Raw genomic sequence first — 21,629 nt, forward strand, 5'->3', positions numbered from 1 at the left:
AGACTCAGATGCTTAACCGACTGAGTCACCCAGGGGCCCCTGCAATTTTATTTTGATTGAACATATTTTGGATGGTAAGAAATATTTGGGTTGCAGTGTCCAAATCATGATCCCCATTCTGGAAATCCTGGATTATTCCTGAAATATTTGATCTAACTTTGTGGCCTTCAGTCTAATTCTGTACCTGTATGAAGAATGCTCTCACAGCGGAGAAAACTACTTGCCTATGCATCTATTCCAGACTCTTAGAGTTGAATGCTTTTGTCCAGTCAGAACAACTGGCGCCTTAGGTGGAGTCCAGGAAAAGGGTCAGAGGGCAAAACAGTTAAAAAAAAGGCAGGGATCACTGGACCACTGGACCACAGAATTAGACACCAAAGTGACTTAAGTGAGATTTTTGCAGAGGAAGGGGTAGAAAAGGAGAGAGGTTGAGGGAGGAAGGGTAAAGAGAGGCAGAGGGGGAGAGAACAGGGCAAGAACAATCTTGAAAAATTTGCCTCTCAGTTTGATAAAAATCCAATAATTTTGTAAGGTGGTATTAAAATTACCATCTCATCCAGGGCTTTAGGAAAAGAAGCGATAATTGACATTTATGATCTGAATGGTGTTGGGAGAAAGCAAATATTTCCAAATTAACAAGAGTATCATAATCAACATGAAATAATACAATCTTTGAGGTCACACAAAAGGGTAAGAAAAAATAGTTGGCAAGCGCAGTTGGAGGTGTTAAAAGTGTCCAGTATTTGACACAGAGTGTGCCATAGAATAGGTACGAAGCATTAAAAAATGTTTCTAGGTAAAGTTCTTAGGGTCATTAGTGATCACTGGTTAATCAGTTAATTGAAGCACTTGCTGAAAGGATAGGTGATGATTGTGTTTTGACCTTAGAGTGCTGAATGAGACATGATGGTAGCAAATGTGTTCTTGCTTTGCCACAGAGTTCAGTGACTACCCACTAATATGTCCAATACATTATCCTTTAATTAACAGCGAATGGCAAAACTGTTTGTTTATATGGCCAATTAACTGAATGACCAGTTTTCAGTGATGTACTATACACTGAACTTAATCAAATAAGGTAGATTAATGGCCAACAGCTGTGAAGTTGGCATAATAAAATGCCCTTCCTGAAGAGACACCTGTTAAAAGGACACCTTAGCACAACATCATAATGCACTGGGGAATGTCAGAATCCTTTCTCTACAAAATAACATATTCCGGATGATTTTTTTTTTTTTTGGTCAACTGTATTTCTCAAATCTGCACTTGTTTATTGAAATTCTCTAAATTTTAAAGACGTTAAAAAGTCCTTCCGACAATGAGAAGGATTAACGTTTGACAAAGAACCTGAAATCTAGTCTGGGAGATATGTAAAACAATATTTTAGAGTTGTCTGTAAGATTCAAATGAGAGAATTCAGTTTGCAATCCTCCTCAGAGACCATGACCACAGTATCTGGCTATTAGGTTAGAAAAAGTTCTTAGTTTGTCCAAATATCGATCCCTCGTTTGTCTTAATCATGGTTTCTAAACATCTCACTTAGTAGATATTCTGCAAGAATGTTTAGTATCAATTCAGCCCACAACCTAATGCTCTATATAATAAAAAAAAATAATAAGCCAAGGAAAGCTTTATCATTTACTTGGAAGATAAAACATTCTTGCTACTTATCTAAACTGTTTTACACACAAGAGGATAATTAGAAAATATAGGTCTGTATAGAATAGCATCTGCTCACTTGAACTATTGCTACACATGCCTACTGTTGTTGTTGTTTTTTTTTAATAACCTCTGTGTCTTGAGGTTTCCTCACATTTCATTTCCAGGTCTTTTCTATGTCTTCAGTCTAATTAAATGGCTTGCTGGCTTGGAGGTCTGAAGTCTCGGGGCTTCTGGTTTCCTTTTCTCTAATTGTCCTTCTAAACGAATTACCTGAGTTGTCATACAACATTTTGATGAAAATACAGACGACTTTCCCAGTAAAGGAAATACCAAGTGCCCCAGCATTCTGGAGAAATGAAGGATCGGTTTGTAACGCGGTCACTGCCAATTCCGTGACTCAGGGCTGGGAGGCAAGTGCTCTTTCAGACCTTCAGAGAGGCAACCTCCACACACTGATGGGTGGACAGCAGACTCTTCTAGTCTTTCCCTCGGGCTCTGTTCCCTCCTGAAGCCACTCTGCAGGGACCCCCACACCTATTGGGCAGTGAGGGGATACAGGGATGAGGCAGGCACTTAGCGGCTCTCAGGAGGTCCTGGCACGGCGGCCGCACTCCAGGTCTGTGACAGGTTTCTCAGCTTTGGGACCTGAATGAAAGACCCACCACTAAAGGCTGCAGGGTCCAGCTGAGCTCTTCTGTATGCTTCTCTCTGCGCCTGCCTCACCGAGAGGAGGATACTGGAGAGGTGCGGCGGGGAGGGAGGGATCTTTCTTATCTACAGCTTCAGAAGAGGCATTCGGTTTTTCCAAAGCGAGAGTGGAGAACTGCACAGAATAAAAACGTGAAGAGAATTCCCAGGGGCCAAGGGACATGAGGATGCCGGAAACATGAAATGTCAAGAAGATGAACTTAAGCTACTTGACAGTTTTGCAATGCATTGTATGACCACACATACAAAGGTCCAGACAGAGGGTCGCGTGAGCAGGGGAGTTGACATTAGTTACAACAAATTGCCTAGAGCTATTGTTACCCTTTAGTTCTCTCGACATGAACGGAATGTTCTCTCCCGTCGTGAAACAGACTCGGCTCTGGTTTGATGACGATTTTCCTCATTGTTCGTGTGCCCATGGAGAGATGCACTTCCAGACGGCCCTTGTTCAGGAATATCGCATAATAGGCCTGCAAGAGCAAGTGGTCATGGAAGATTAGAGAGGGGTCTCAACTATGACAGCCTTAGAAGTTCCCACACAGAACTGCAGATTCTGTGGCTCGGAGACCTTACCTGAGCCCTTAAGACTCAATATTTTCTTGGAGTGTTTAAAGCAGCTGAGAATAGCTTTTTGATCATTGACCATTGTTTCTTGTTAGATGATGTGGAGAGCGGATGTAGTAACACAACAGTCTCTGCAGAGCAAATCTGCCACGCTGAAGGGAACAGCTGGGCTTGCACCGGGGTCTCTAACTCGCAAAACCCATCAGGAAACAAAGGGTTCCTTCCTTATATTCACAAGTGGACAGCTAGCTTCTGGACATCAGATCTGACTCCCGATCTCATGGCATTTTGAGTTGTTAGCCTTCAATATGTTCTCTGAGCTGGTCGAATAGATTGCTATCACCAACATGTAACCTGTCTCCCACATTTAGAAAGAAGGAAGACAATTTTTCATCCACAAACACGACTGCTTTCTTCTTGCTATTGTTACTATAGCAACCAGTATGGTTTTGAGATCAGATTATGAACCCCAGGGAGACTGAATGCAGTGCTAGTCCCCAAAGCCAAAGCCACGCGTGCTCCCTTTCTTGTGGAGTGTGAGGGCGCCTGCTACACGATGATCATTCGGTCCTCCACGAGTCACCGGAGGTGGTGGAGACGGTTTCAATCAAACATCATAATGTCTCCGATGATCTACTGAATCGTCTAGGCAGCTGTGTGTCCAGCACAGAAGGTCTAGAGGACCTGGACTAGTGCTCACCATCCACCAAAGGGGCAACTGCAAACTACTCACTCAATTAAAATTTTCTCAGCTGGATTGATTGTTCGAGGTAAGAAACTCCTTTAGCAGAACAGAATCACAAATAACCCAATGGCATCAAAACGTTAGCTTTGGAAAAGAAAATATGTCAACGTAACCAGCACTGATTCTATAACCGACTGGAACCATTTAACATTGTTTCCTCTTTCAAATAGCACTTATTATGAGATATTTAAAAAAATGAATATTTATTATTAAAATGTTGCAACATTAACATATTATTTCCAATTTACTTTGCATTATGGTACTTAATATTTTCTTTTTAATTGTTTTAATGGGCACAGGTTCTATTTTAAGAACAATCCTGAAAGCTGGTGATTTAAGTCCATTTACTTAGTCTTGATGAGGAGAAATTTGGAACCAGTAGGTGGTGCTTAATTATCTGACAGTGACCTAGGAAACACATATTCTTTAGTGAAAATCTACTTCAGAATGTTTGATCTGGCCCTCTCATTATAACTAGCTCATCATTTATAATAGTGAGAAAATAATTTTATTTTTGAGGATTAAAAGAGAAGGAATTTAAGAGGAAATTTAAATATTATATGTATTCAGTGCTTATTATGTGCAGTAAGAAATGAGAGAAAATAACACTTTTTCCTCCCTCTCTTCTTTAAAGAATATTTTTATTATGACTATTTGATACATTCCTCAAAATATAAGAGACATGAAGCCATGTTCCCAACTATACAATTAAATGAATACCAGTAAAACTACAACCCATTTAAGAAACAATCCATTGCATCTCCTGTGAGTTTCCTCCCAACACCATCCCCCAGCTTCACCATCTCAGAGGTAACCACTAACATGGATTTTATGTTTACCATTCCCTTGCTTTTTAAAAATTATTTCTGGAAACTCACATATATATCTGTAAACAATATGTTGCTTAGTGTTACTTTTTTTTAAAGATTTTATTTTCAAGTAATCTCTACACCCAATGTGGAGCTCAAACTTACAACCCTGAGATTAAGAGTTGCATGTTCTACCAACTGAGCAAGCCAGTAGCCCCTGTTTAGTGTTACTTGTATTAGAAATCTGTAAAAATGATATCATACAGTATGTCGTACATTTTTTTCATTTCTCTTCAGTTTCTAATATCCATCCATATTGTTATGTTGGATTGTTTGCTTGTTTGTTTTAAATCAGGAATGAGTATTAAATTTTGCCAAATGGTTTCTCAGCATCTATTGAGATGTTTATATAGTTTTCAGATTTTCTGATATTGAAATACTCTTGTATTCCTGAGATAACCCACGTTACTCATGGTTATACATCTTTGAATTTATTTTGTTTAGTCTTTATTTTTGGGGGGAGAAGAATAAGATTTATTATATAATACTTCGGATAACATGGCTTTGAACTGTGTGGATCCACTTATATGTGGATTTTTTTTAGATACATATAGTATGGTACTGTAAATGTATGTCTCTTTCTTATGATGTTGTTAATAACATTTTCTTTTCCCAAGCATACTTTTAGAATACAGTGTACAATACAGTGTATAATACATACAACATACAAAATATGTGTTAATCTAGTGATTATATTATGGGCAAGTCTTCCAGTCAATACTAGGCTATTTGTGGTTAAGTCACTAGGGAGTCAAGAGTTATATGTGGATTTTTGACTGAGTGGGGTGGGGGTTGGTGTCCCTAACTCCCATATTGTTGAAGGGTCAACCATATTACTGACTACTCAATTTTAAAGGACAAATGTGATTTTAAAAACACATAAAATCACAAACAACACAACCTGGTTTATAAGGATGCATGCGTATTTAAGGACATATTTGTAAAGCGTTCCATTCTTTGGTAATGGCAGGCTAGATAATTCCTATGAACTCTTTCACTGAGAAAAACAAGATTAAATGGAAAAATGCATATATTTAAAAACATAAGATCAAAAGTGCTGGAGGAATATCAAGGCAGTAAAGGGTTATGATGCCTAAGAGATCACTTTTTTTTTAAAGATTTTATTTATGTATTCATGAGAGACAGAGAGAGAGAGAGAGAGAAGCAGGCTCCCAAGGAGCAGGGAGCCCGATGCGGGACTCGATCCCAGGACCCTGGGATCATGACCTGAGCCGAAGGCAGATGCTTAACCATCTGAGCCACCCAGGCGCCCCTAAGAGATCACTTTTAACAGAATCAAATGGCTATAGGGTATGAAAATTGAAGTTCACACCTTATTCTGTGGGCTTTCTCTTTATGTCATGAGTGAACCTGAGCATAGGCTACTGTCTTTGCTTGTGTGGGTTGGGCTCTATTTGCCTTCTCCTATCCCAGGTCCATTCTCTGCCTTTTCTGTGTCCAGAGAGACTGGAGTGGGTCAGATTTCAATAGACTGCATCACGTTGGCTAGCAAAACTGGGAAATTGATCCTAGAAGGAATTTAAATTTGAATTTAAGGGACCCTAGCAAGATATCTGTAGATGCGGTAAGTAATTGGACTTCGAGACAAGAGAAAATTATTATAATTTGAATAGAAGCTTTCTCTCTTTAAACACACATATGCTAAACCCGTATGAAATACAGGCGCAAATACAAGTGTCCATGCACCTAGAGCTGACCAACAAGGAAAATCCTCCAGGAAATAACTGTCCTAAAAAAGATGAGAGTGGAAATAAACGATGCAAACCTAAAAATACAAAGGCAATTTATAAAACCTAAATGTCTCACCAGTCTCCTTATAAAATAGGTGTTTTATATAAGCACTAGGAAAATGCACTGTCAACCAGGTATGAGGGTACCTGTCCAGTTTGCCTTCGTTTCCTCCGAGGTGTCCCTCCACTTCCCAAGAGAATGATCCCAGACTCATTCTTGGTGCTGAAGGACAGGTTGATTTCTGTCCCTACGTCAACTGGCACAGGGGGCAGCTCTATGAAACCAGGCTTGGGGAAGCTGACTGTGTAAACGTTCTGTGGGTAAAAGGGAAAAAGAGAAGAAAGCATCAGAAATGAAAATTTAATTTCTCTGTCTCACTCAGCCTCCTCCAGGCACTCAGTGTCACCATGAAATACATTGTTTTAGAAAATATGAAACTCACAGCTATATGGAGAGCTTGGGAGCAACTGAAGAAATATTATTTCTAGGTGTGACTGAACTTTCTGAGCAGTCTGGGTTAAAATAATTCTGGCCTCTGTTTTTTTTTTTTTTTTTTAAGATTTATTTATTTTAGAGAGAGAGAGCGAGCAGGGGGAGGGACAGAGGGAGAGGGAGAGAATACTCAAGCAGACTCCCCACTGAGCATAGAGCCCAATGTAGGTCTTGATGCAGGGCTTGATGTGGGGCTTGATCCCAGGACCCTGAGATCATGACCTGAGCTGAAACCCAGAGTCAGATGCTCAACCTACTGAGCCACCCAGTGAGAACTTCTGATTTAAAATACAGACGATTACCACTGACAGATAACATTTTCTTTTGGTCTAAATCTATCTTGCTAAATCTCCCTGGAAAACACTCTCATAATCCCTTGAAAACCCTCAATCAACTAATTGTTTATGGAGAGAAAGCAAAAATCATCCCATGTCAAAGCTGTGTAGAAGCATATAGCGTTTCTCATTCATTCATTCATTCATTCATCTGTTCATCATGCATGCATTCATTCATTTACTTTTCATAACCTTGCCCTCTTCCTCTCTCCTCCTAAACTAAATCTTGATAGGCACATTCTTTTGTAAATTCTTTTTTTGACTGCATCTGTGGGAGATACCTCTCTCAGAAAACACAGGTCTCATCATCACTTTTAAAGGCAGGAGGACACTCCATTGCATGAATGTGCTAGGATTTAGTTAAGCAAGCCCATGTAGTTGGGCATTTTGAGTGCTCAAGATGCTCATTTTAAAAGTCCTGGATTTTGCTGGAGTAAAAGCAAGGCATCCTCTAACACAGGATATTTTCCCGCACAGTCTTTCAGGCCCAGTTAAGTGACAGAAGTGTTGTAAAATGTATCATCTATTTTCTTTTCCAATTTTCAAATCATAGACTTTTGGATAGTTCAGATAAAACTACTGTGCAGACTTTTTCAATATTTATCCACATCATTTCTGCCTCATATTTCAGTTGTAAAATAATTCCTGGTGACTGAAAAGTGCCTTTACAGAATTATGATTTTCACACATACAGGCTATTCATTTTCTGGACAGTTTTCCATCCTCATATATATATCTTTTGGATGTGGATGAGAGTTAGGCTTTGGAAGATTAAAACTCTGAATAAAACTTTCTTAAAGAAGCCAGCTTGGATCCTTAGAGTTTCAACTCTGTGTCTCCCTATTCCTTATTCCCAAGCTTCTCATGGTGGATATCTATGGCTAATTCCAAATTAGAGCCTCTAACTATGAAGACCCTGAACGTTCTGTTTCAGTCTTTAAACCTCATGTCTCAGGGATGGATTCACTTTTTCTTTCTCCTGATTCTCCCTTCATTTCCCTGAATTCTATAGCCATGCCTTAAAATAATTCCAGGTGGAGAAAACAGCTAAAATGAATTGTGGTGTCATATCAGCGTAATCAAAATTTTATAAGTATGATATATTTAATATTTTTTTAAAAAACAAACTCATTACTTTACGGATGCCCGTAAACTTTTTACTAATATTTCCTGATGACTGTTGACTCTTGCTTATAGACATTTTAAGAGAGTAGAGCTGGACCTGTGTTTCTCCTATGAGTCAGCGCCCAGTGAAGAGTCAAGGCAGAGGAGTTAAATGGAACTAGGGACGTGCTTTGGCAACAAAGAAAAGATACTGAAGATACCCGATAGCAGGGGACTTTGCAGTCCTGTCAAAGATGGTCTTTGTAGATGGTTCTTAATCTGTGCCATTTTCAAAGAAAAGGAGGTTTGACTTTCAAACTATAGACAAGATGCTATGCACTAATGTTTATAGTGTAAATGGTTACTTGTTATTTGTGTAACATGGATGTGGAATGTGAAAAAATGTGGAAAAAAAAATTAAGGTCGCTAAAAAGCTATATGTAAGCCATAAAGATAAAATAAATCTAAAATAGATGACAAAAATGAGGAAAAGGGAGAAGTAGTATTGGAAATGAAGAGAGAGCCAGAGAAGAGATTAATATTAAAAATACATGTTATGAAGTGTTTATTATACATGTGGGAAATTGCTTCATAATTTTGGGTCTTCATCAAACCATTTCCTACGTTTATGTGATTATGGTAATTTATAGAAGTGCTTCAATCTTGCTTTGTTATTTGAGAATTGCTAAGACAAGGGTCAGTAGGAATTTAAAATATATTAACAAGGGACTACTCCCTGTAAGAGCACCCAAACTAAGTAAATGAAATCAGAGACGAAAGTATCTAGGAAGCCATTAAAAATAAACTAACCTCCAGTGAACATCCTTTGGTAACACCGACATAATCAGGGCTACTGAGTATATTATATGGAGTTCTTGAAATTTCAATATCCTTGAGGCAGCCAGAATATTTCTTCAAATTTACTTCTGGTCTGTTGAAAAGTTTCACAGAAAACAAAAGCAACAGCATGAGGGAAATGGCAGTACAGTGTTTGTGACCATGGGACTCAAGCCATACGGAGCAAACGGACACATGGACTGGCACACATTTCTTGAACCGTGCGCACGTGTACACACGTAACTAGCAAACTGTGGTTCCATTATCTACTGGTTGGATTAAGTGCATTTTTTACCCCCATCCTGCAGAAAGAATCTTTATGTAGTTCTTCTTGCTCTTTTAAATAATCTCACCACAGCATTTAAATTCAAGGTACAGAAATTAACAGATTTCTTAAGTGCTTCATATGCGTAATGAAATGTATTTTTTTTTGTACCAAAGCATAGACAATTGTGTAGACAATATAATAAAACTACATACCAAAAAAGTTTAAAAAACTTGCTCAAAATTTAGGGAAAAAATCTGGACTCATTTATTTTGAGAGGAAAATATTTTTGTCATTGAGACTTTTTTGGGGGGACAAGGGGCAGCTGAAGATTAAGATAATATTGTATTTCTCTTTAAAGCTTAACTAAAACAAAGCCTAAGAAACATTCTTTTGGATTACATAGTCTAAAAAAAGACTTCAACACTGGATTTACAGAATGTTCCCCAAATCCTTATTTTATATTGGAGCAATAACAAAACGAAGCAACCAAAGGCACAAAACATACATTTTTTTTTCCCAGTAAGGTTGAATGGCTTCTATACCCAAATAACATTTGAGCATTTACTTTTTATTCATTACTTCTTAGGAAAAGACAAACATGCTAGCACCCAGTAAGTGTTCAATAAACAGAAGCTAGTATAATGTCAGTGATGATACTTCTTTATTTAGTCAAGAGCAGTGCTATCCAATAGAACTTTCTGTAGAGATGGAAAGATTCTGTTCCGCATTGTCCAAATTGGTAGTTACTAGTCACATGTGGCATTGGCACTTGAAACCAAGCTTATGCCAATGAGAAACTGAACACTGTTGTTTAATTTTATTTAATTGAAACTGAACACTGTGGCTGATGTAGCTACCATATTGAATTACAGGTCTATTGGGTTAAAAAATACCTTTTTTTTTGGTGTTAAGAAGCATCTGTAAAACCTGTCCAACCAACACCAAGATATTATTAGGATAATGATTAATTCTCTCCTCATGGTCCCATGATGCCAGGATTCCCTTTTTTTTTTTGCCTCAATATAAAACACACGGCATGAGTAAAAACAGGTGGGAAAGGAATTCAGACCCTGGCATGTGTAGCTGGTGATTTATGTCATGCCAGGTATCTGTTCTGTTTCTTTTTTTTTCTCTCTCTGGAACCGCTTCATTTTCTTTGATCATTACCCTTTATTCCCAAGGTCTTCTCCTTCTGTTTAGTCAGTTGGTTATTACGAAGAACATGCCCAACTGGAGGGTGAGGATCTTGCTTAGAATCTTATTTATAAAGTGAAGGGAATGGGTGAATTTCATTCCAAGTGTTCATTTTCCTTTAGAGGATGAGTAATTTATCCCCAGTTTTTCAGAGGTCTTATCAATAAAGTAAATCACTTCTAAAAGTTATATATTTCACTGTTTCATGGACGTACAATGAACTATTTCAAAACACAGTGATTTAGCAGGCTAGGTGGTAGGAAAAGCACAGGGGATAAGCAATCACATATGGTGTTCGGACTCCTAATGGTAACCAAAGGCCTCTGTTTCCTCTGTTTGCCTCAAAGGCAGCATTACAAAGCTACACAGTGTCACTTCAGAGTTTTATATAGTTCCACTGAAAGCCAGGCTTTGCCTTTGAGCCATCTCAGCAAATAGCATGACTGGGCTCATCACTATATTGTGATAAAACAACTTGGATTATTTTTTGTATATACTTTCATTTCTGTATATTCTACTTTCTGGTATTAGAAGTCTGGCATTTGCTTTAAAAATTTCTTGGATAAGCTCAGCCATATTATGTCCTTTCCAGAACGATGGCATAGTTGGGCTCTGAAATACCAAAGCACCAGGCTCTAGCCAGCGTGTGCCAGCCCTGCACATCTCTGGGGTTTGATCAGCCACATACAGGGGCCTGCACCTCATAGCTTTCATGCTAATGCCTTTCTGCAAACGGGAATTAAAATGCTCCTGGGAAGCTAGGGGGGCTGTCCACAAACTTCTTCACCATTAAGGCAAACACTTGTTTTAAGTATAGTATTTCCAGAGGTTCCTTTTATCTGGCTTCATAGCTAATTCTAAATAAACAAATCGATAAATAAGCAGCTTTGCGAAGAGGTGCAAGGGCCCTGTAAACGTTTGCGTATTTGCAGGCTTGCAAAAAGCAGCAAGGCATTGGTGAGCATTTGGGAGCACAGGCTAATTGTTCAGCAGACAGCATAGTGCTACAGAGATGGGGGTCCAGGTTTCAACCCCTCAGACCGCTTTACTCTGTTTCGCTGAACTACGCTGTGCCCGTAAACCTGACCAGCTGCCCTTGGCACGTGTGCTGCCGCATATCTGCGCCAGGGGGCACTGTGTGCGGGCAGTTGAGAAAAGCAGAGCAAATCCGTCCCTGTGGCTGTGGCTGGTGAAACAAGCGAAATTGCAGCCCAGTTCATGGTGGGTGAGCAGCAGCATCTTTGTAAGTAAAGGACAGCATGAGAACTCTCAGGATGCAGTACGTGCTCATGAAATGTACTAGGAATAAAGCTGCATAGGTGTTGTTCTTCATCTCCACTGCTTTATCTAAGGAGCCACATTTACCCAACCCATGCACTTGAAGAAGGCATGCATAATTTAAATTTTACCTTGCTTTCATACTAGGTCAAAGGGAAGAGAAAAGAAAAACACAATTTACTTATAATTGCATTTTCATTTAGTAAAACAATAAACTTTAATCATAAGTCTTTTAAAAAAGTATCTCGCAGGGATCTTAAAAGGAAGGGAATGCAACAAAACCAACAGAACAGAAAACAGACATAGGCCCTTGACCACAGTGGAATGAGAATCCAAAGATGACCATTTTCCATACTATTCTCTTGGGAAATTTTTATTTTGAAGTAGAAATTTAAAATACTAATTTTAATCTATTTTATGAGTGGGAAAATGCACAAATGTTGCTATGCTGTAGTATTCGTGAGTAGCTGATAAATATTGCCTCTCAAGGAGCTTGAAATTAATATAAGTAAAAATAATTTCTGTTTACCTCATCTTTTGAACTTTATCATATTATGATCCTGTCTGTGGGCAAAATAACAGCAAACTATGAATGCGTGGCTCCTTGCTTAATCACAGATATATGTCTAAAGATTGTATCGGAATAATGTGCCATGCCATAGAAATATTATAAAATGCTGTACTGTGCAAGTAAAAACATCTTAGTGATACAGACTCATTAGATATGTAGTCTGAAAGCTAATACATAAACCCAGCTCCACGTAGTTCAACATATACACCTTTGTAGATAATACCTAAAAATCACTTTATGGTAATTAAAACCAAGTCATCACTAGAATATATAAAGCAATGCCTTGATAGCCTTATTTTCACTTAAAGGGAATTTACTGAATGATCTTGCAAAATAAATCTTAGACTTAAGCAACTGTTGGATCCCTGGTATTTCTATGGTGTCTGACACAGAGTAGATGTTCAACAAACACTTGTTGACTGAATAAATAGATTTTTGAGTAATCACTACATCGTTACTCAAATATATTTGATCTGCAATGTTTTTTTCTGACCAGACACTTTAAGTTTGCAATCCTAACACAAGCACATTATAGTGTGGATGAATGCAGAACCAGTTTATCTGCCCCATGAAGCTTATTAACGTAAACCCTTGAAAGACTGGTAATTAGTTGCCTGGTCTATGAGTTCAGGTACAGGGAGAAGAGTAAAACTCAGTCCGTATGCTAGCTATCATAAAATGAGGTTGAAATTCCTCTGCTCATTTGGAAAATACGAGAACAACCAACCACCATACTTTTTAATTATTCTGAGATTCCCTCCAACTGTGGTGTGTCTTTTTCGAGTAGAAACACCGAGACAGGACATTTATAACCACCCAAAAACTAACTAAACAAAACAAAAATTTAAAACATGGTAGTCTGTATTTGCAGCAAACTCTATGGTTTAACCAAATCAAATCAATCCATTCTAGTTATATTCAATTAACATTTATTGAGCATCAAGTGCTTTATAACTTTTATTTCTTATGAGATGTTTTACAACAAGCAGTAAATTAATTAAATACCATATGAAATATTTTCTGAGGTTTTTTTAGTTACTTGCATTTATTTTTTGAACTAAACTATGAGTTAATTATATCTCCCCATCCTGCTATCTATAAAACATATGTGAAATTAAAAAAAAAGTGTTGGCATGGGCATGAGAATACCTAATATAGCTTTAGCATTAGGCATATGGGAAAGCTCCAACATATCATTAGCATGCTAATGCTTAGCAATAAAATAGGTTATACTCCCAGGATCCTGGAACACTGACTGATTTTTAGAACACTAAGCAGTGTCAGCTTCCCATTATCTCTAGCGACTGTGCAAGGGGGAACGGCAATTACAAGATGCACATTCAACTCTGGTTTCCACCTTTAATTACTTTTATAATTCTTTCCATCAGGTGAATATGAGAGAAATCATGATTTCCATCCATCTCTTCAACAAAGATATCAAATTAATCCTTGGGTTTCTAAATCCTGGTGTTGTTCTAACATGTCACATGATTTTTTTTTTTTTTTAAATTAAGCCTTTCTGCAACTAAAGGTTATGTGACATTCCTATTGTAATTAAACTTCAGAACTCTACAGAGTGGCCATTTAATTAAAATTTAATCCTTAGCTCTAAATAGACACTAAATTACCTCAAGTTTCTCAGTGTTGGCAGACCACCAAAATATATTTTGTCATCTGCTTTCAAGTCAAGACCAAAGTTGTTCCCAGAAGATGAAGTTGCTATGCTCTCCTCCTGGTTAGTATCTATGTCTACAATTGATATGTTGGCTGTAAAGGAAAGAAAAGGCTTACTTGAACAGGGCCAACCACATCTGTATGATCACTGTTACTTCAAGATAAATTTACTTTCATTCTCAAATTAACATTGACATTCTCAAGCACCTGTATAATAACTGCAGAAACAATGACATTGATAAAATAAATTATTAAACTATCCACAAAAGGGGCATAAAAATAACAGCCAGACAAAGGAAAGAAGAGAGGCATTTCCCTGTTTAAACTGTTTTTTTCAGAAAGCAGATGGGAACCCCTTATCTCATTGATTTTCTCCCCTTTATTTTTGAGAGTCAGGCTAGGCTCTTTCTGAACTATGTGCTCTCTCACCATAATATTTGTTTAGGCCCAGCCTTTAACTGCTTTATATATTTTGGACCCGCAATGCATGCTGAGGCATCAGTTCATTAACATGACAGATTTGGCCTCTAAATCTTTGCCTGATATAGGATCTGAATTAGCAAGGGTCTGAAAATGGCTATTTGAACCAGTGGATTATAAGGGTATTTCTAAATGTTTATTCTTTGGAACACTAGTTTCCTGGATGTTCCTGGTTCAAATAAATATGACAAACATTGGGTTAAGCAAAATTAAACGTATATTTTAATTTTATGACTGCCCAGATCTTTCGACATGCCAATATTCAATGTAATGCTCCAACAGGGGGATATAGAGCAAGAAGTATTTCCCAAATTTATTTGACCATGGAGCATTATTATTTTTCCTTAACACGTCATCTTTTAGGATAGTGTTCTTTGAAAAACAAAGAAAGAATATCAAACTCTATGTACATATCCTTTTGACTGGACTGGTGGCTAAAATAAAAAAAAAATTATAAAACCATTTTCAAGACCTTTTCATACCTATTCCTTTTTATCCAGATCAGCAAAGAAGTTTTCATATGGAGCTGTTGACTGGAACATGAAAATAGCTCTTTCTACAGATCTGGTGCATATTTTAATGGTATCTGTGAAAATGAGATTCTGCCTCTCTATCACAGGCAAGCCAGTGACTGGAGGTAGTTTTCCCCCTTATCCCCGAGTGAATATATGCATTTTTAGAAACCATTCTAAGAAAAACTGATTAAAGAGCAAAAATACATCGAATTGAAACTCACTGGCCCAAGCGTTAACTCCAGCAGACAGACACAGGATGGCATATTTTTACTGAGTCAAAGGAAGGGTTTTACTCTCTCCTTCATGAGTGATAGCAATGAAGTGGGCTCTGCTATGCAATGCCAATACTTGCTTTTATTTCCTGCCCTATTTCTTTCCCTTACAGAATAGCTATTCACACAAAATTTCAGAGCTGATGAGTTCAGACATCATTGGGTGAGCAGGGAAATAAGGGTTTTATTAAATACTAGACAAAGAGTAGGGGCTTACAAGTATTTTATAATCAATGCTGAGTTGTTGTAAATGAATTGTTACTTTGGTAATTCCTTTCTTCTCTCTCTCAGCTCAATGAAAATCTAATGATCATTCTCCATCTTGTGTTCGTATCGGTGCACTTGAGGGATATGGCGTGCTCCTTGTGGTGGCCGTGATTCTAGGGACTCTCAGGGAAGGTGCCAAATGCCCCCTGATGGAGTATATCTGAATTTCAAGGGAGAGTGCTTCTATAAACTAGCTGAGAGCAACTCATAGGAAACAACTAATCTGGTCACTAAAAAGGAGGAATGGTCACATTGCTGGAGGCTTATTTGAATTCCTATCCTACTGCTCTGAGGAATCTAATCTTGCTCAAATCTGCAGGGACCTCCCCACATCCAAACCCAGTGGGGTCTTTTGGTCTTTATCTTTGTCCCCATTTGTGCAGTATTTGATGTTGTTCACATTTCCTTCCTTCTAGGAAATTTCCTCTTTTGGCTTCCCTAATACCAGCCTCTCCGGCTCTTTGCACCTTTCCAACTTCATTCTGAATTTCCTTCTCTGTGACTTATGTCTTTGAACACTTCTGAAGTGCTCTGTTCCCCAATGTGTCTTCATTTGGCCACTTCTCAGGTTTTAGCTATCCAGGCGACCTCCAGTTTATATCTATTTACTATATGTTGACAATTCAGAAATACATATGCCTGAGCCTGACTTTTGCCTAGAAATCCACATTCAACAGATGAGACAGCATCATCTGCATATCTTCTCTGTACTTCAGTCCCCTCTACCATTCCACAATTAATCAGTCAACAGCCCTACTAATTTCATCTCCTAAATAACGCTGATATCTACCCTATTTTTTGAAAGTTTTACCGAACTATAAGTGACATAGTAAAAGTTGCTTATGTTTAAAGTATACAATTTATCAAGTATTTAGATATGTATACATCCATGAGACCATCACCACAGTCAAAAAACTAAACATATCCATCACCCCAAAAGTCTTCTTATGCCTCTTTGTCATCCCTCCTTCCTGGGCCTCCCTATATAACTCCATTCTCCATAGCCTCTATCTGCTTTCTGTGACTATTGGTTCATTTGTGTTTTTTATATACTTGACATAAATGTATTCTTTTATGTCTGCCTTCTTTGGCTAAGAATATTTATTTTGCTAGTCATCCATTTTGTGTGCATATTAATAGCTCATTATTTTTTTTATTGCTAAATAGTATTCCATTGTGACAATATACAACGATCTCTCTATTAACCTGTTAATAAATTAACCTGTTTTAGTTATTTTTTGTTTTTTTGGATATATGCTTAATGTGTCTTGGGTGAATGCTTAGTAGTGGAATGGCTGGTTCATACAGTCCGTATATATTTAACCTATTAAGAAACTGCTAACCTATTTCCCAATGTGGCTGTACATTTTCTACCCTCATCAGCAGAGTGTAAGAATTCCAGTTGCTCCACATTCTTGCCAGCCCTGGGTATGTTCAGTCTTTTTTTTAAAGATTTTATTTTTTGACACAGCAAGAGAGGGAACACAAGCAAGGGGGAGTGGGAGAGGGATAAGCAGGCTTCCCGTCTAGCCCAATGTGGGGCTCGATCCCAGGACCCTGGGATCATGACCTGAGCTGAAGGCAGACACTTAACGACTAAGCCACCCAGGTGCCCCATGTTCAGCCTTTTTAACTGTTGGCATTGTAATAACTGTAAGGTGGTATCACCTTGTGGATTTATTTTGCATTTCCCTAGTGTCAAAGCCCACTATAACTCTTATTTCAAGCCATCATTTATCTCCTGCCTGGACTATTCTTGAACCTAATTTGTCACTCTGCTTTTGGTTTGATCTTCTGAAAATTTATCTTCCTCATTTCTCCTTTCTGTGATTATTTCTTTACAGCCCCCTTTGTGGGGTCTACCTTTACTATATCCCTTCAACACTGCTATTTGCTGCAGGGCTTTGGATCATCTCACTGTAGAAATGACTGCTTGGTTTTTCTCATTCCTATTCAGCTATAACTATTAATGGCATGATAATGATTCTAAACTGTCCATCTCTCCTATAGCTCTGCTAAACCTCAGGTACATGCAACTGATTGCCTGCCAATTACACAGCTTGCCTAGGCTGCTAAAGATATTAAGAGTGCTTTTAATACAATATGTCCAAAATAGAACTCAGCATCTTTTCTAGAAAACCTATTCTTTTTTATATTCAGTACCATATGATTTCACTAAAATATTTTTGTTATTTAAGGGAAAAAAAGGAATTATTCTTGACATCCCTTTTTAAAACATTTATCCTCCACATTGAATATATCACAAAGCTCCTTGGTTGTAAAATGCTTAATATCTTTCAATTCTACTCTTTCCTCTCCATTCTCATGGTTTCCTTCTCCTCACTCTTCACTTGGTTTACTGCAGACTGCAGTAGCCACTGAAATTGTCATAAATCTACCCTCCAAAGTTTTCTAAGGAAACTTTACTAAAGCACAAATCTGATGGTGTCACATCCTCGATTAAAACTCTTAGTAGTTCCCTATAGCTTTTAGGATAAAGTTGAAGCTCATTAGCTTAGTTCACAAGGTCTTTTATGAACTGGCTCTGTTATCTCTCTAGCCTCATCTGATACTTTTTTGCCAACATTCATCCTGTTAGGCTATGGATTTACTTGTAGTAACTGTAGGGGCCAAGGGCAGGCTACCCCAAGATGGACCACTCTGACATGAAGGTTAGTTTGAGTTAAAAAGCAATCAAAACCATTTGCAATGACGTGGATGGAGCTAGAGAGGATTATGCTTAAGCTAAATGAGTCAGTCAGAGAAAGACAAATACCATATGATTTCACTCATACATGGAATTCAAGAAACAAATGAACATGGAGGGGAGGGTACAGGGAAAAAGGTAAACCAAGAAACAGACTCTTAACTATAGAGGACAATCTGATGGTTAGGGGGGGGGGGGGGGGGGGGGGAGGGGTTAAATAGGTGATGGTTATTAAGGAGAGCACTTGTTGTGATGAGCACTGGGTATTGATGTGATGAATCACTAAGTTCTACACCTGAAGCACATATTGCACTGTATGTTAACTAGCTGGAATTTAAATAAAAACTTGGAGGAAAAAAAAAAGCCATCAAAACCCAATAGATTCTGGAAGAGCCCTTTACCTCCCCCACCAATGCCTAAAAAGAATTTAGGTAGAGGACCTGCCCCAGGAAGAGCACTATCACCAGAGATAACTACATTATACGTGAACAATGGCAGACAGGGAGAAACTTAGCAAAGTTTGATTAAAGTCCCCTTTGTCCATTGAGTGGTTCAAGCAACATTTATTTACCAAACATTTACCCTTTTTGTTATTTTTATCTTCCTATAAGTTGCATTCTTCCCTTTGAAGTCCCAGACCCCTACCTTCTTCTTAGTTCAGAAAGACCTGTGTCCCTCATTTTGCCTGACTATCTTCGGAATTCCCATGTGTGTGTGCCTGTACAAAATTAAATCTGATTTTGCCCTGGTCATCTGTCTCATGTCAATTTGATTCTGAATCAGGCTAGAAGGACCCAGAAAAGGACAGGAAATTCTCGCTCCTCGGCATGAGCTAAAGCATTTCCCAAAGTGTGTTCAGCAGGAATGGAGAGATTTTGGAGATTATAGAAGTTTGGGAAATGTTGGGTCAAACAGAGTTAAACATTCTTCTTAACTACTCTGCAGAGCCTCTCCCATGCAAATGTGCCTCCCTTATGTGGGAACGATGTATAAGGTAGTACTACAACTTATATAAGCGCTAACCAGTTTTTGTTCAAACAGAAGAGTTTCTCCAGGCCTCCACATTCCAAGGAAGAGCAACTGGAAAATGATGAACGATGATGGATAATGCTCTCTGAGGCCTCCCGGCTTTCATACTACTCTCACCTCCCTGAAATGTCCAAAGGCACTGTCCATCCGGTGAAATCCTCAACTCCCGCTTGTGCCTCAGGGAGCTGACCTCTCGGTGTGACTTCAACATCTCTCTCCTGTGATTCCTAGCCTACTGTACCTATCTTGATGCAGCTACTCGCTTTCTATCCTCTCACCATTGATTTATTTACTTGTCTATCTCCCCAGTAGACTGCACGTTCCTTGAAGGCAAGGACTTGTGACAGACCTCACTCAGGTCTGGTACAATAGTTAGTGGGCGTTTGCCAGATACTTGTTAAATGCAGGAAGTGAAGGATGGTGCAAAGTTAAACTGAAATTCTCATGAAATGTCACACTGGCATGGTCAAAATTAATTAGGTTTAATTTTATAAACAGAAGCATCAAATTTCATTTGCAGATATTGGTAGTGCTATAGTGCACAGAATTAGGGGAATTATACTGAAATAACAGTAGCAGCACGCTAAGACCTAACATATATGGATTTCTGCCTTGGTTGTGAGAGCTTACATACATACGTCTTTGACCACGTGTAAGTTTGAGCCTATGTTTCCCTTTCTCTAACACCAGAACAAAATACCTGCTTATCTCAGCAAATGAAATAATGTTTGTGAGTATATTTTTAAAGAGTTCCTGGACTATAAAAATGTTACATTATTATCATTCAATTCCTTACTTGCATACACACAAATGTTTGGCATTTTTAAAAAGCAAAGACCTGGTCATCGTGTTCTATCACCCCTATAAATTCAATGAGTGGGCCACTGTAACTACAACATCTTGGTAAAACAAGATGGAAAGAAAAGCACACAACCTTTTCAAACCTAGTACAGGATATAATTTTACAAGTTGTAAGACAGTTTTATGCTTTCAAATTAAGCTCTCAGTTTCCAAAGAAAATGACAGAGAACCATTTGGCTCTTCAATCAGTCATGTGTAACCCAAGTCACCTATAATCTAAGCCAAAGAAATGACTGGATCCATTTTTCACGGAATTTGTGAGTCCCTAAAATAACAGACACAGGGTCCTCCTCATGATGAGGTACATGGGAGTGTTGGATAGCATGATTAAGGCTCACAGTGCATTATTACTATAGAAACTCACCTTGTTTCTGAATTCTTGACAGGGTGAAGGATTTCCATTTCCCATCATTATGGTTTTGATTGCTGACAACGGAAGCCATTCCTGAACCCAGATCATAGCTGACTTTTACATGCCCATCAGTGAGCTCTACACTCATGAAATCTTTCTATTAATAGAGTAAAAATACACCAGTGATTCAATACACAGAGAAATATGAGTATTCACTTTTTTATGGGGGGTTTATAATAGGGCCTTATGGCTAAGTTACTGAATGTGTTGATCTGTAAATGATATCCATTTTGGAAATAGAATTGGTGTTACTACTTTGTGAATGTTTGTGGGTGTGACATTATGGTGTAAATGGTCACAACCATATTACTAGGACATATCTTTTATGACAGGAGAATAAAGGAAGTTCCTTTGAAAACATATTAAGTCAACTAAAAGATATGTTCCCTGGAAGAATTTACTAAGAAATATTAACCTGGAAAAAATAATGAGGACATTTAGAACCACCTTTCAACTTAGGTCTTTAGAAGAAGACTAAGGGAGTAGTTCTGCTGCTGCATGATTGCATACTGGAGGAATCTTTACTGGGCGCTTCTCATAAAGGATTATATGGGGAGCTGCATTGAAAATAAATAATAATTGCAACTGTAATTGAATTTATCAATGAAACTATATAAGTACTATCTGTATCACCTACTCTTGGTTATCACACAGCATCCTGGAATCCTTTGAATAATAATTGATAATTTAACAATAACTGATAATTGTATTGGAATCCTATGGAAAAGAGGCAAACATTTTTAATCATGGAAGATCAGCCATGCATGTCTTTACCAGGTCTCGTGTGGCAAGGTACATCAGGAGAGCACTTGAAGAAAATGTCCTGAACTTGAACATGACAGTTGAGATGTTGGGGTACCAGCGAATGGGGCGGCTGACCAATGCGTACCCTTCTCCATCAAACTGAATAGTCCCTTCACTATCTTCTACCTGAGGACTGAAGAGAGACATTTCACATGAACCAATGTCTGTTTTGTCCATCAGTATTCAATACATCAAATTGTCTTCTGAGATTAGATTGTGAGCTGTTATA

General features: G+C 38.2%; 1 protein-coding gene across 1 annotated transcript in view; it reads right to left on the reverse strand.

Annotated features, from left to right (window-relative positions):
- LAMA2 (laminin subunit alpha 2) overlaps nt 1-21,629 on the reverse strand; it is a 472,574-nt gene that overhangs the window by 37,999 nt on the left and 412,946 nt on the right. Inside the window, exons 50-56 of the mRNA XM_044917544.1 lie at nt 21,371-21,533; nt 20,549-20,693; nt 14,008-14,146; nt 11,940-11,951; nt 9,042-9,162; nt 6,447-6,614; nt 2,692-2,840 (exon numbers count right to left, since the gene is read on the reverse strand). Of these exons, the coding sequence (XP_044773479.1) occupies nt 2,692-2,840; nt 6,447-6,614; nt 9,042-9,162; nt 11,940-11,951; nt 14,008-14,146; nt 20,549-20,693; nt 21,371-21,533 (897 nt within the window). The remainder of the gene's footprint in view (nt 1-2,691; nt 2,841-6,446; nt 6,615-9,041; nt 9,163-11,939; nt 11,952-14,007; nt 14,147-20,548; nt 20,694-21,370; nt 21,534-21,629) is intronic.

The sequence above is a fragment of the Neomonachus schauinslandi genome, chromosome 8 (assembly GCF_002201575.2).
Source record: "Neomonachus schauinslandi chromosome 8, ASM220157v2, whole genome shotgun sequence".
Classification (NCBI taxonomy): domain Eukaryota; kingdom Metazoa; phylum Chordata; class Mammalia; order Carnivora; family Phocidae; genus Neomonachus; species Neomonachus schauinslandi.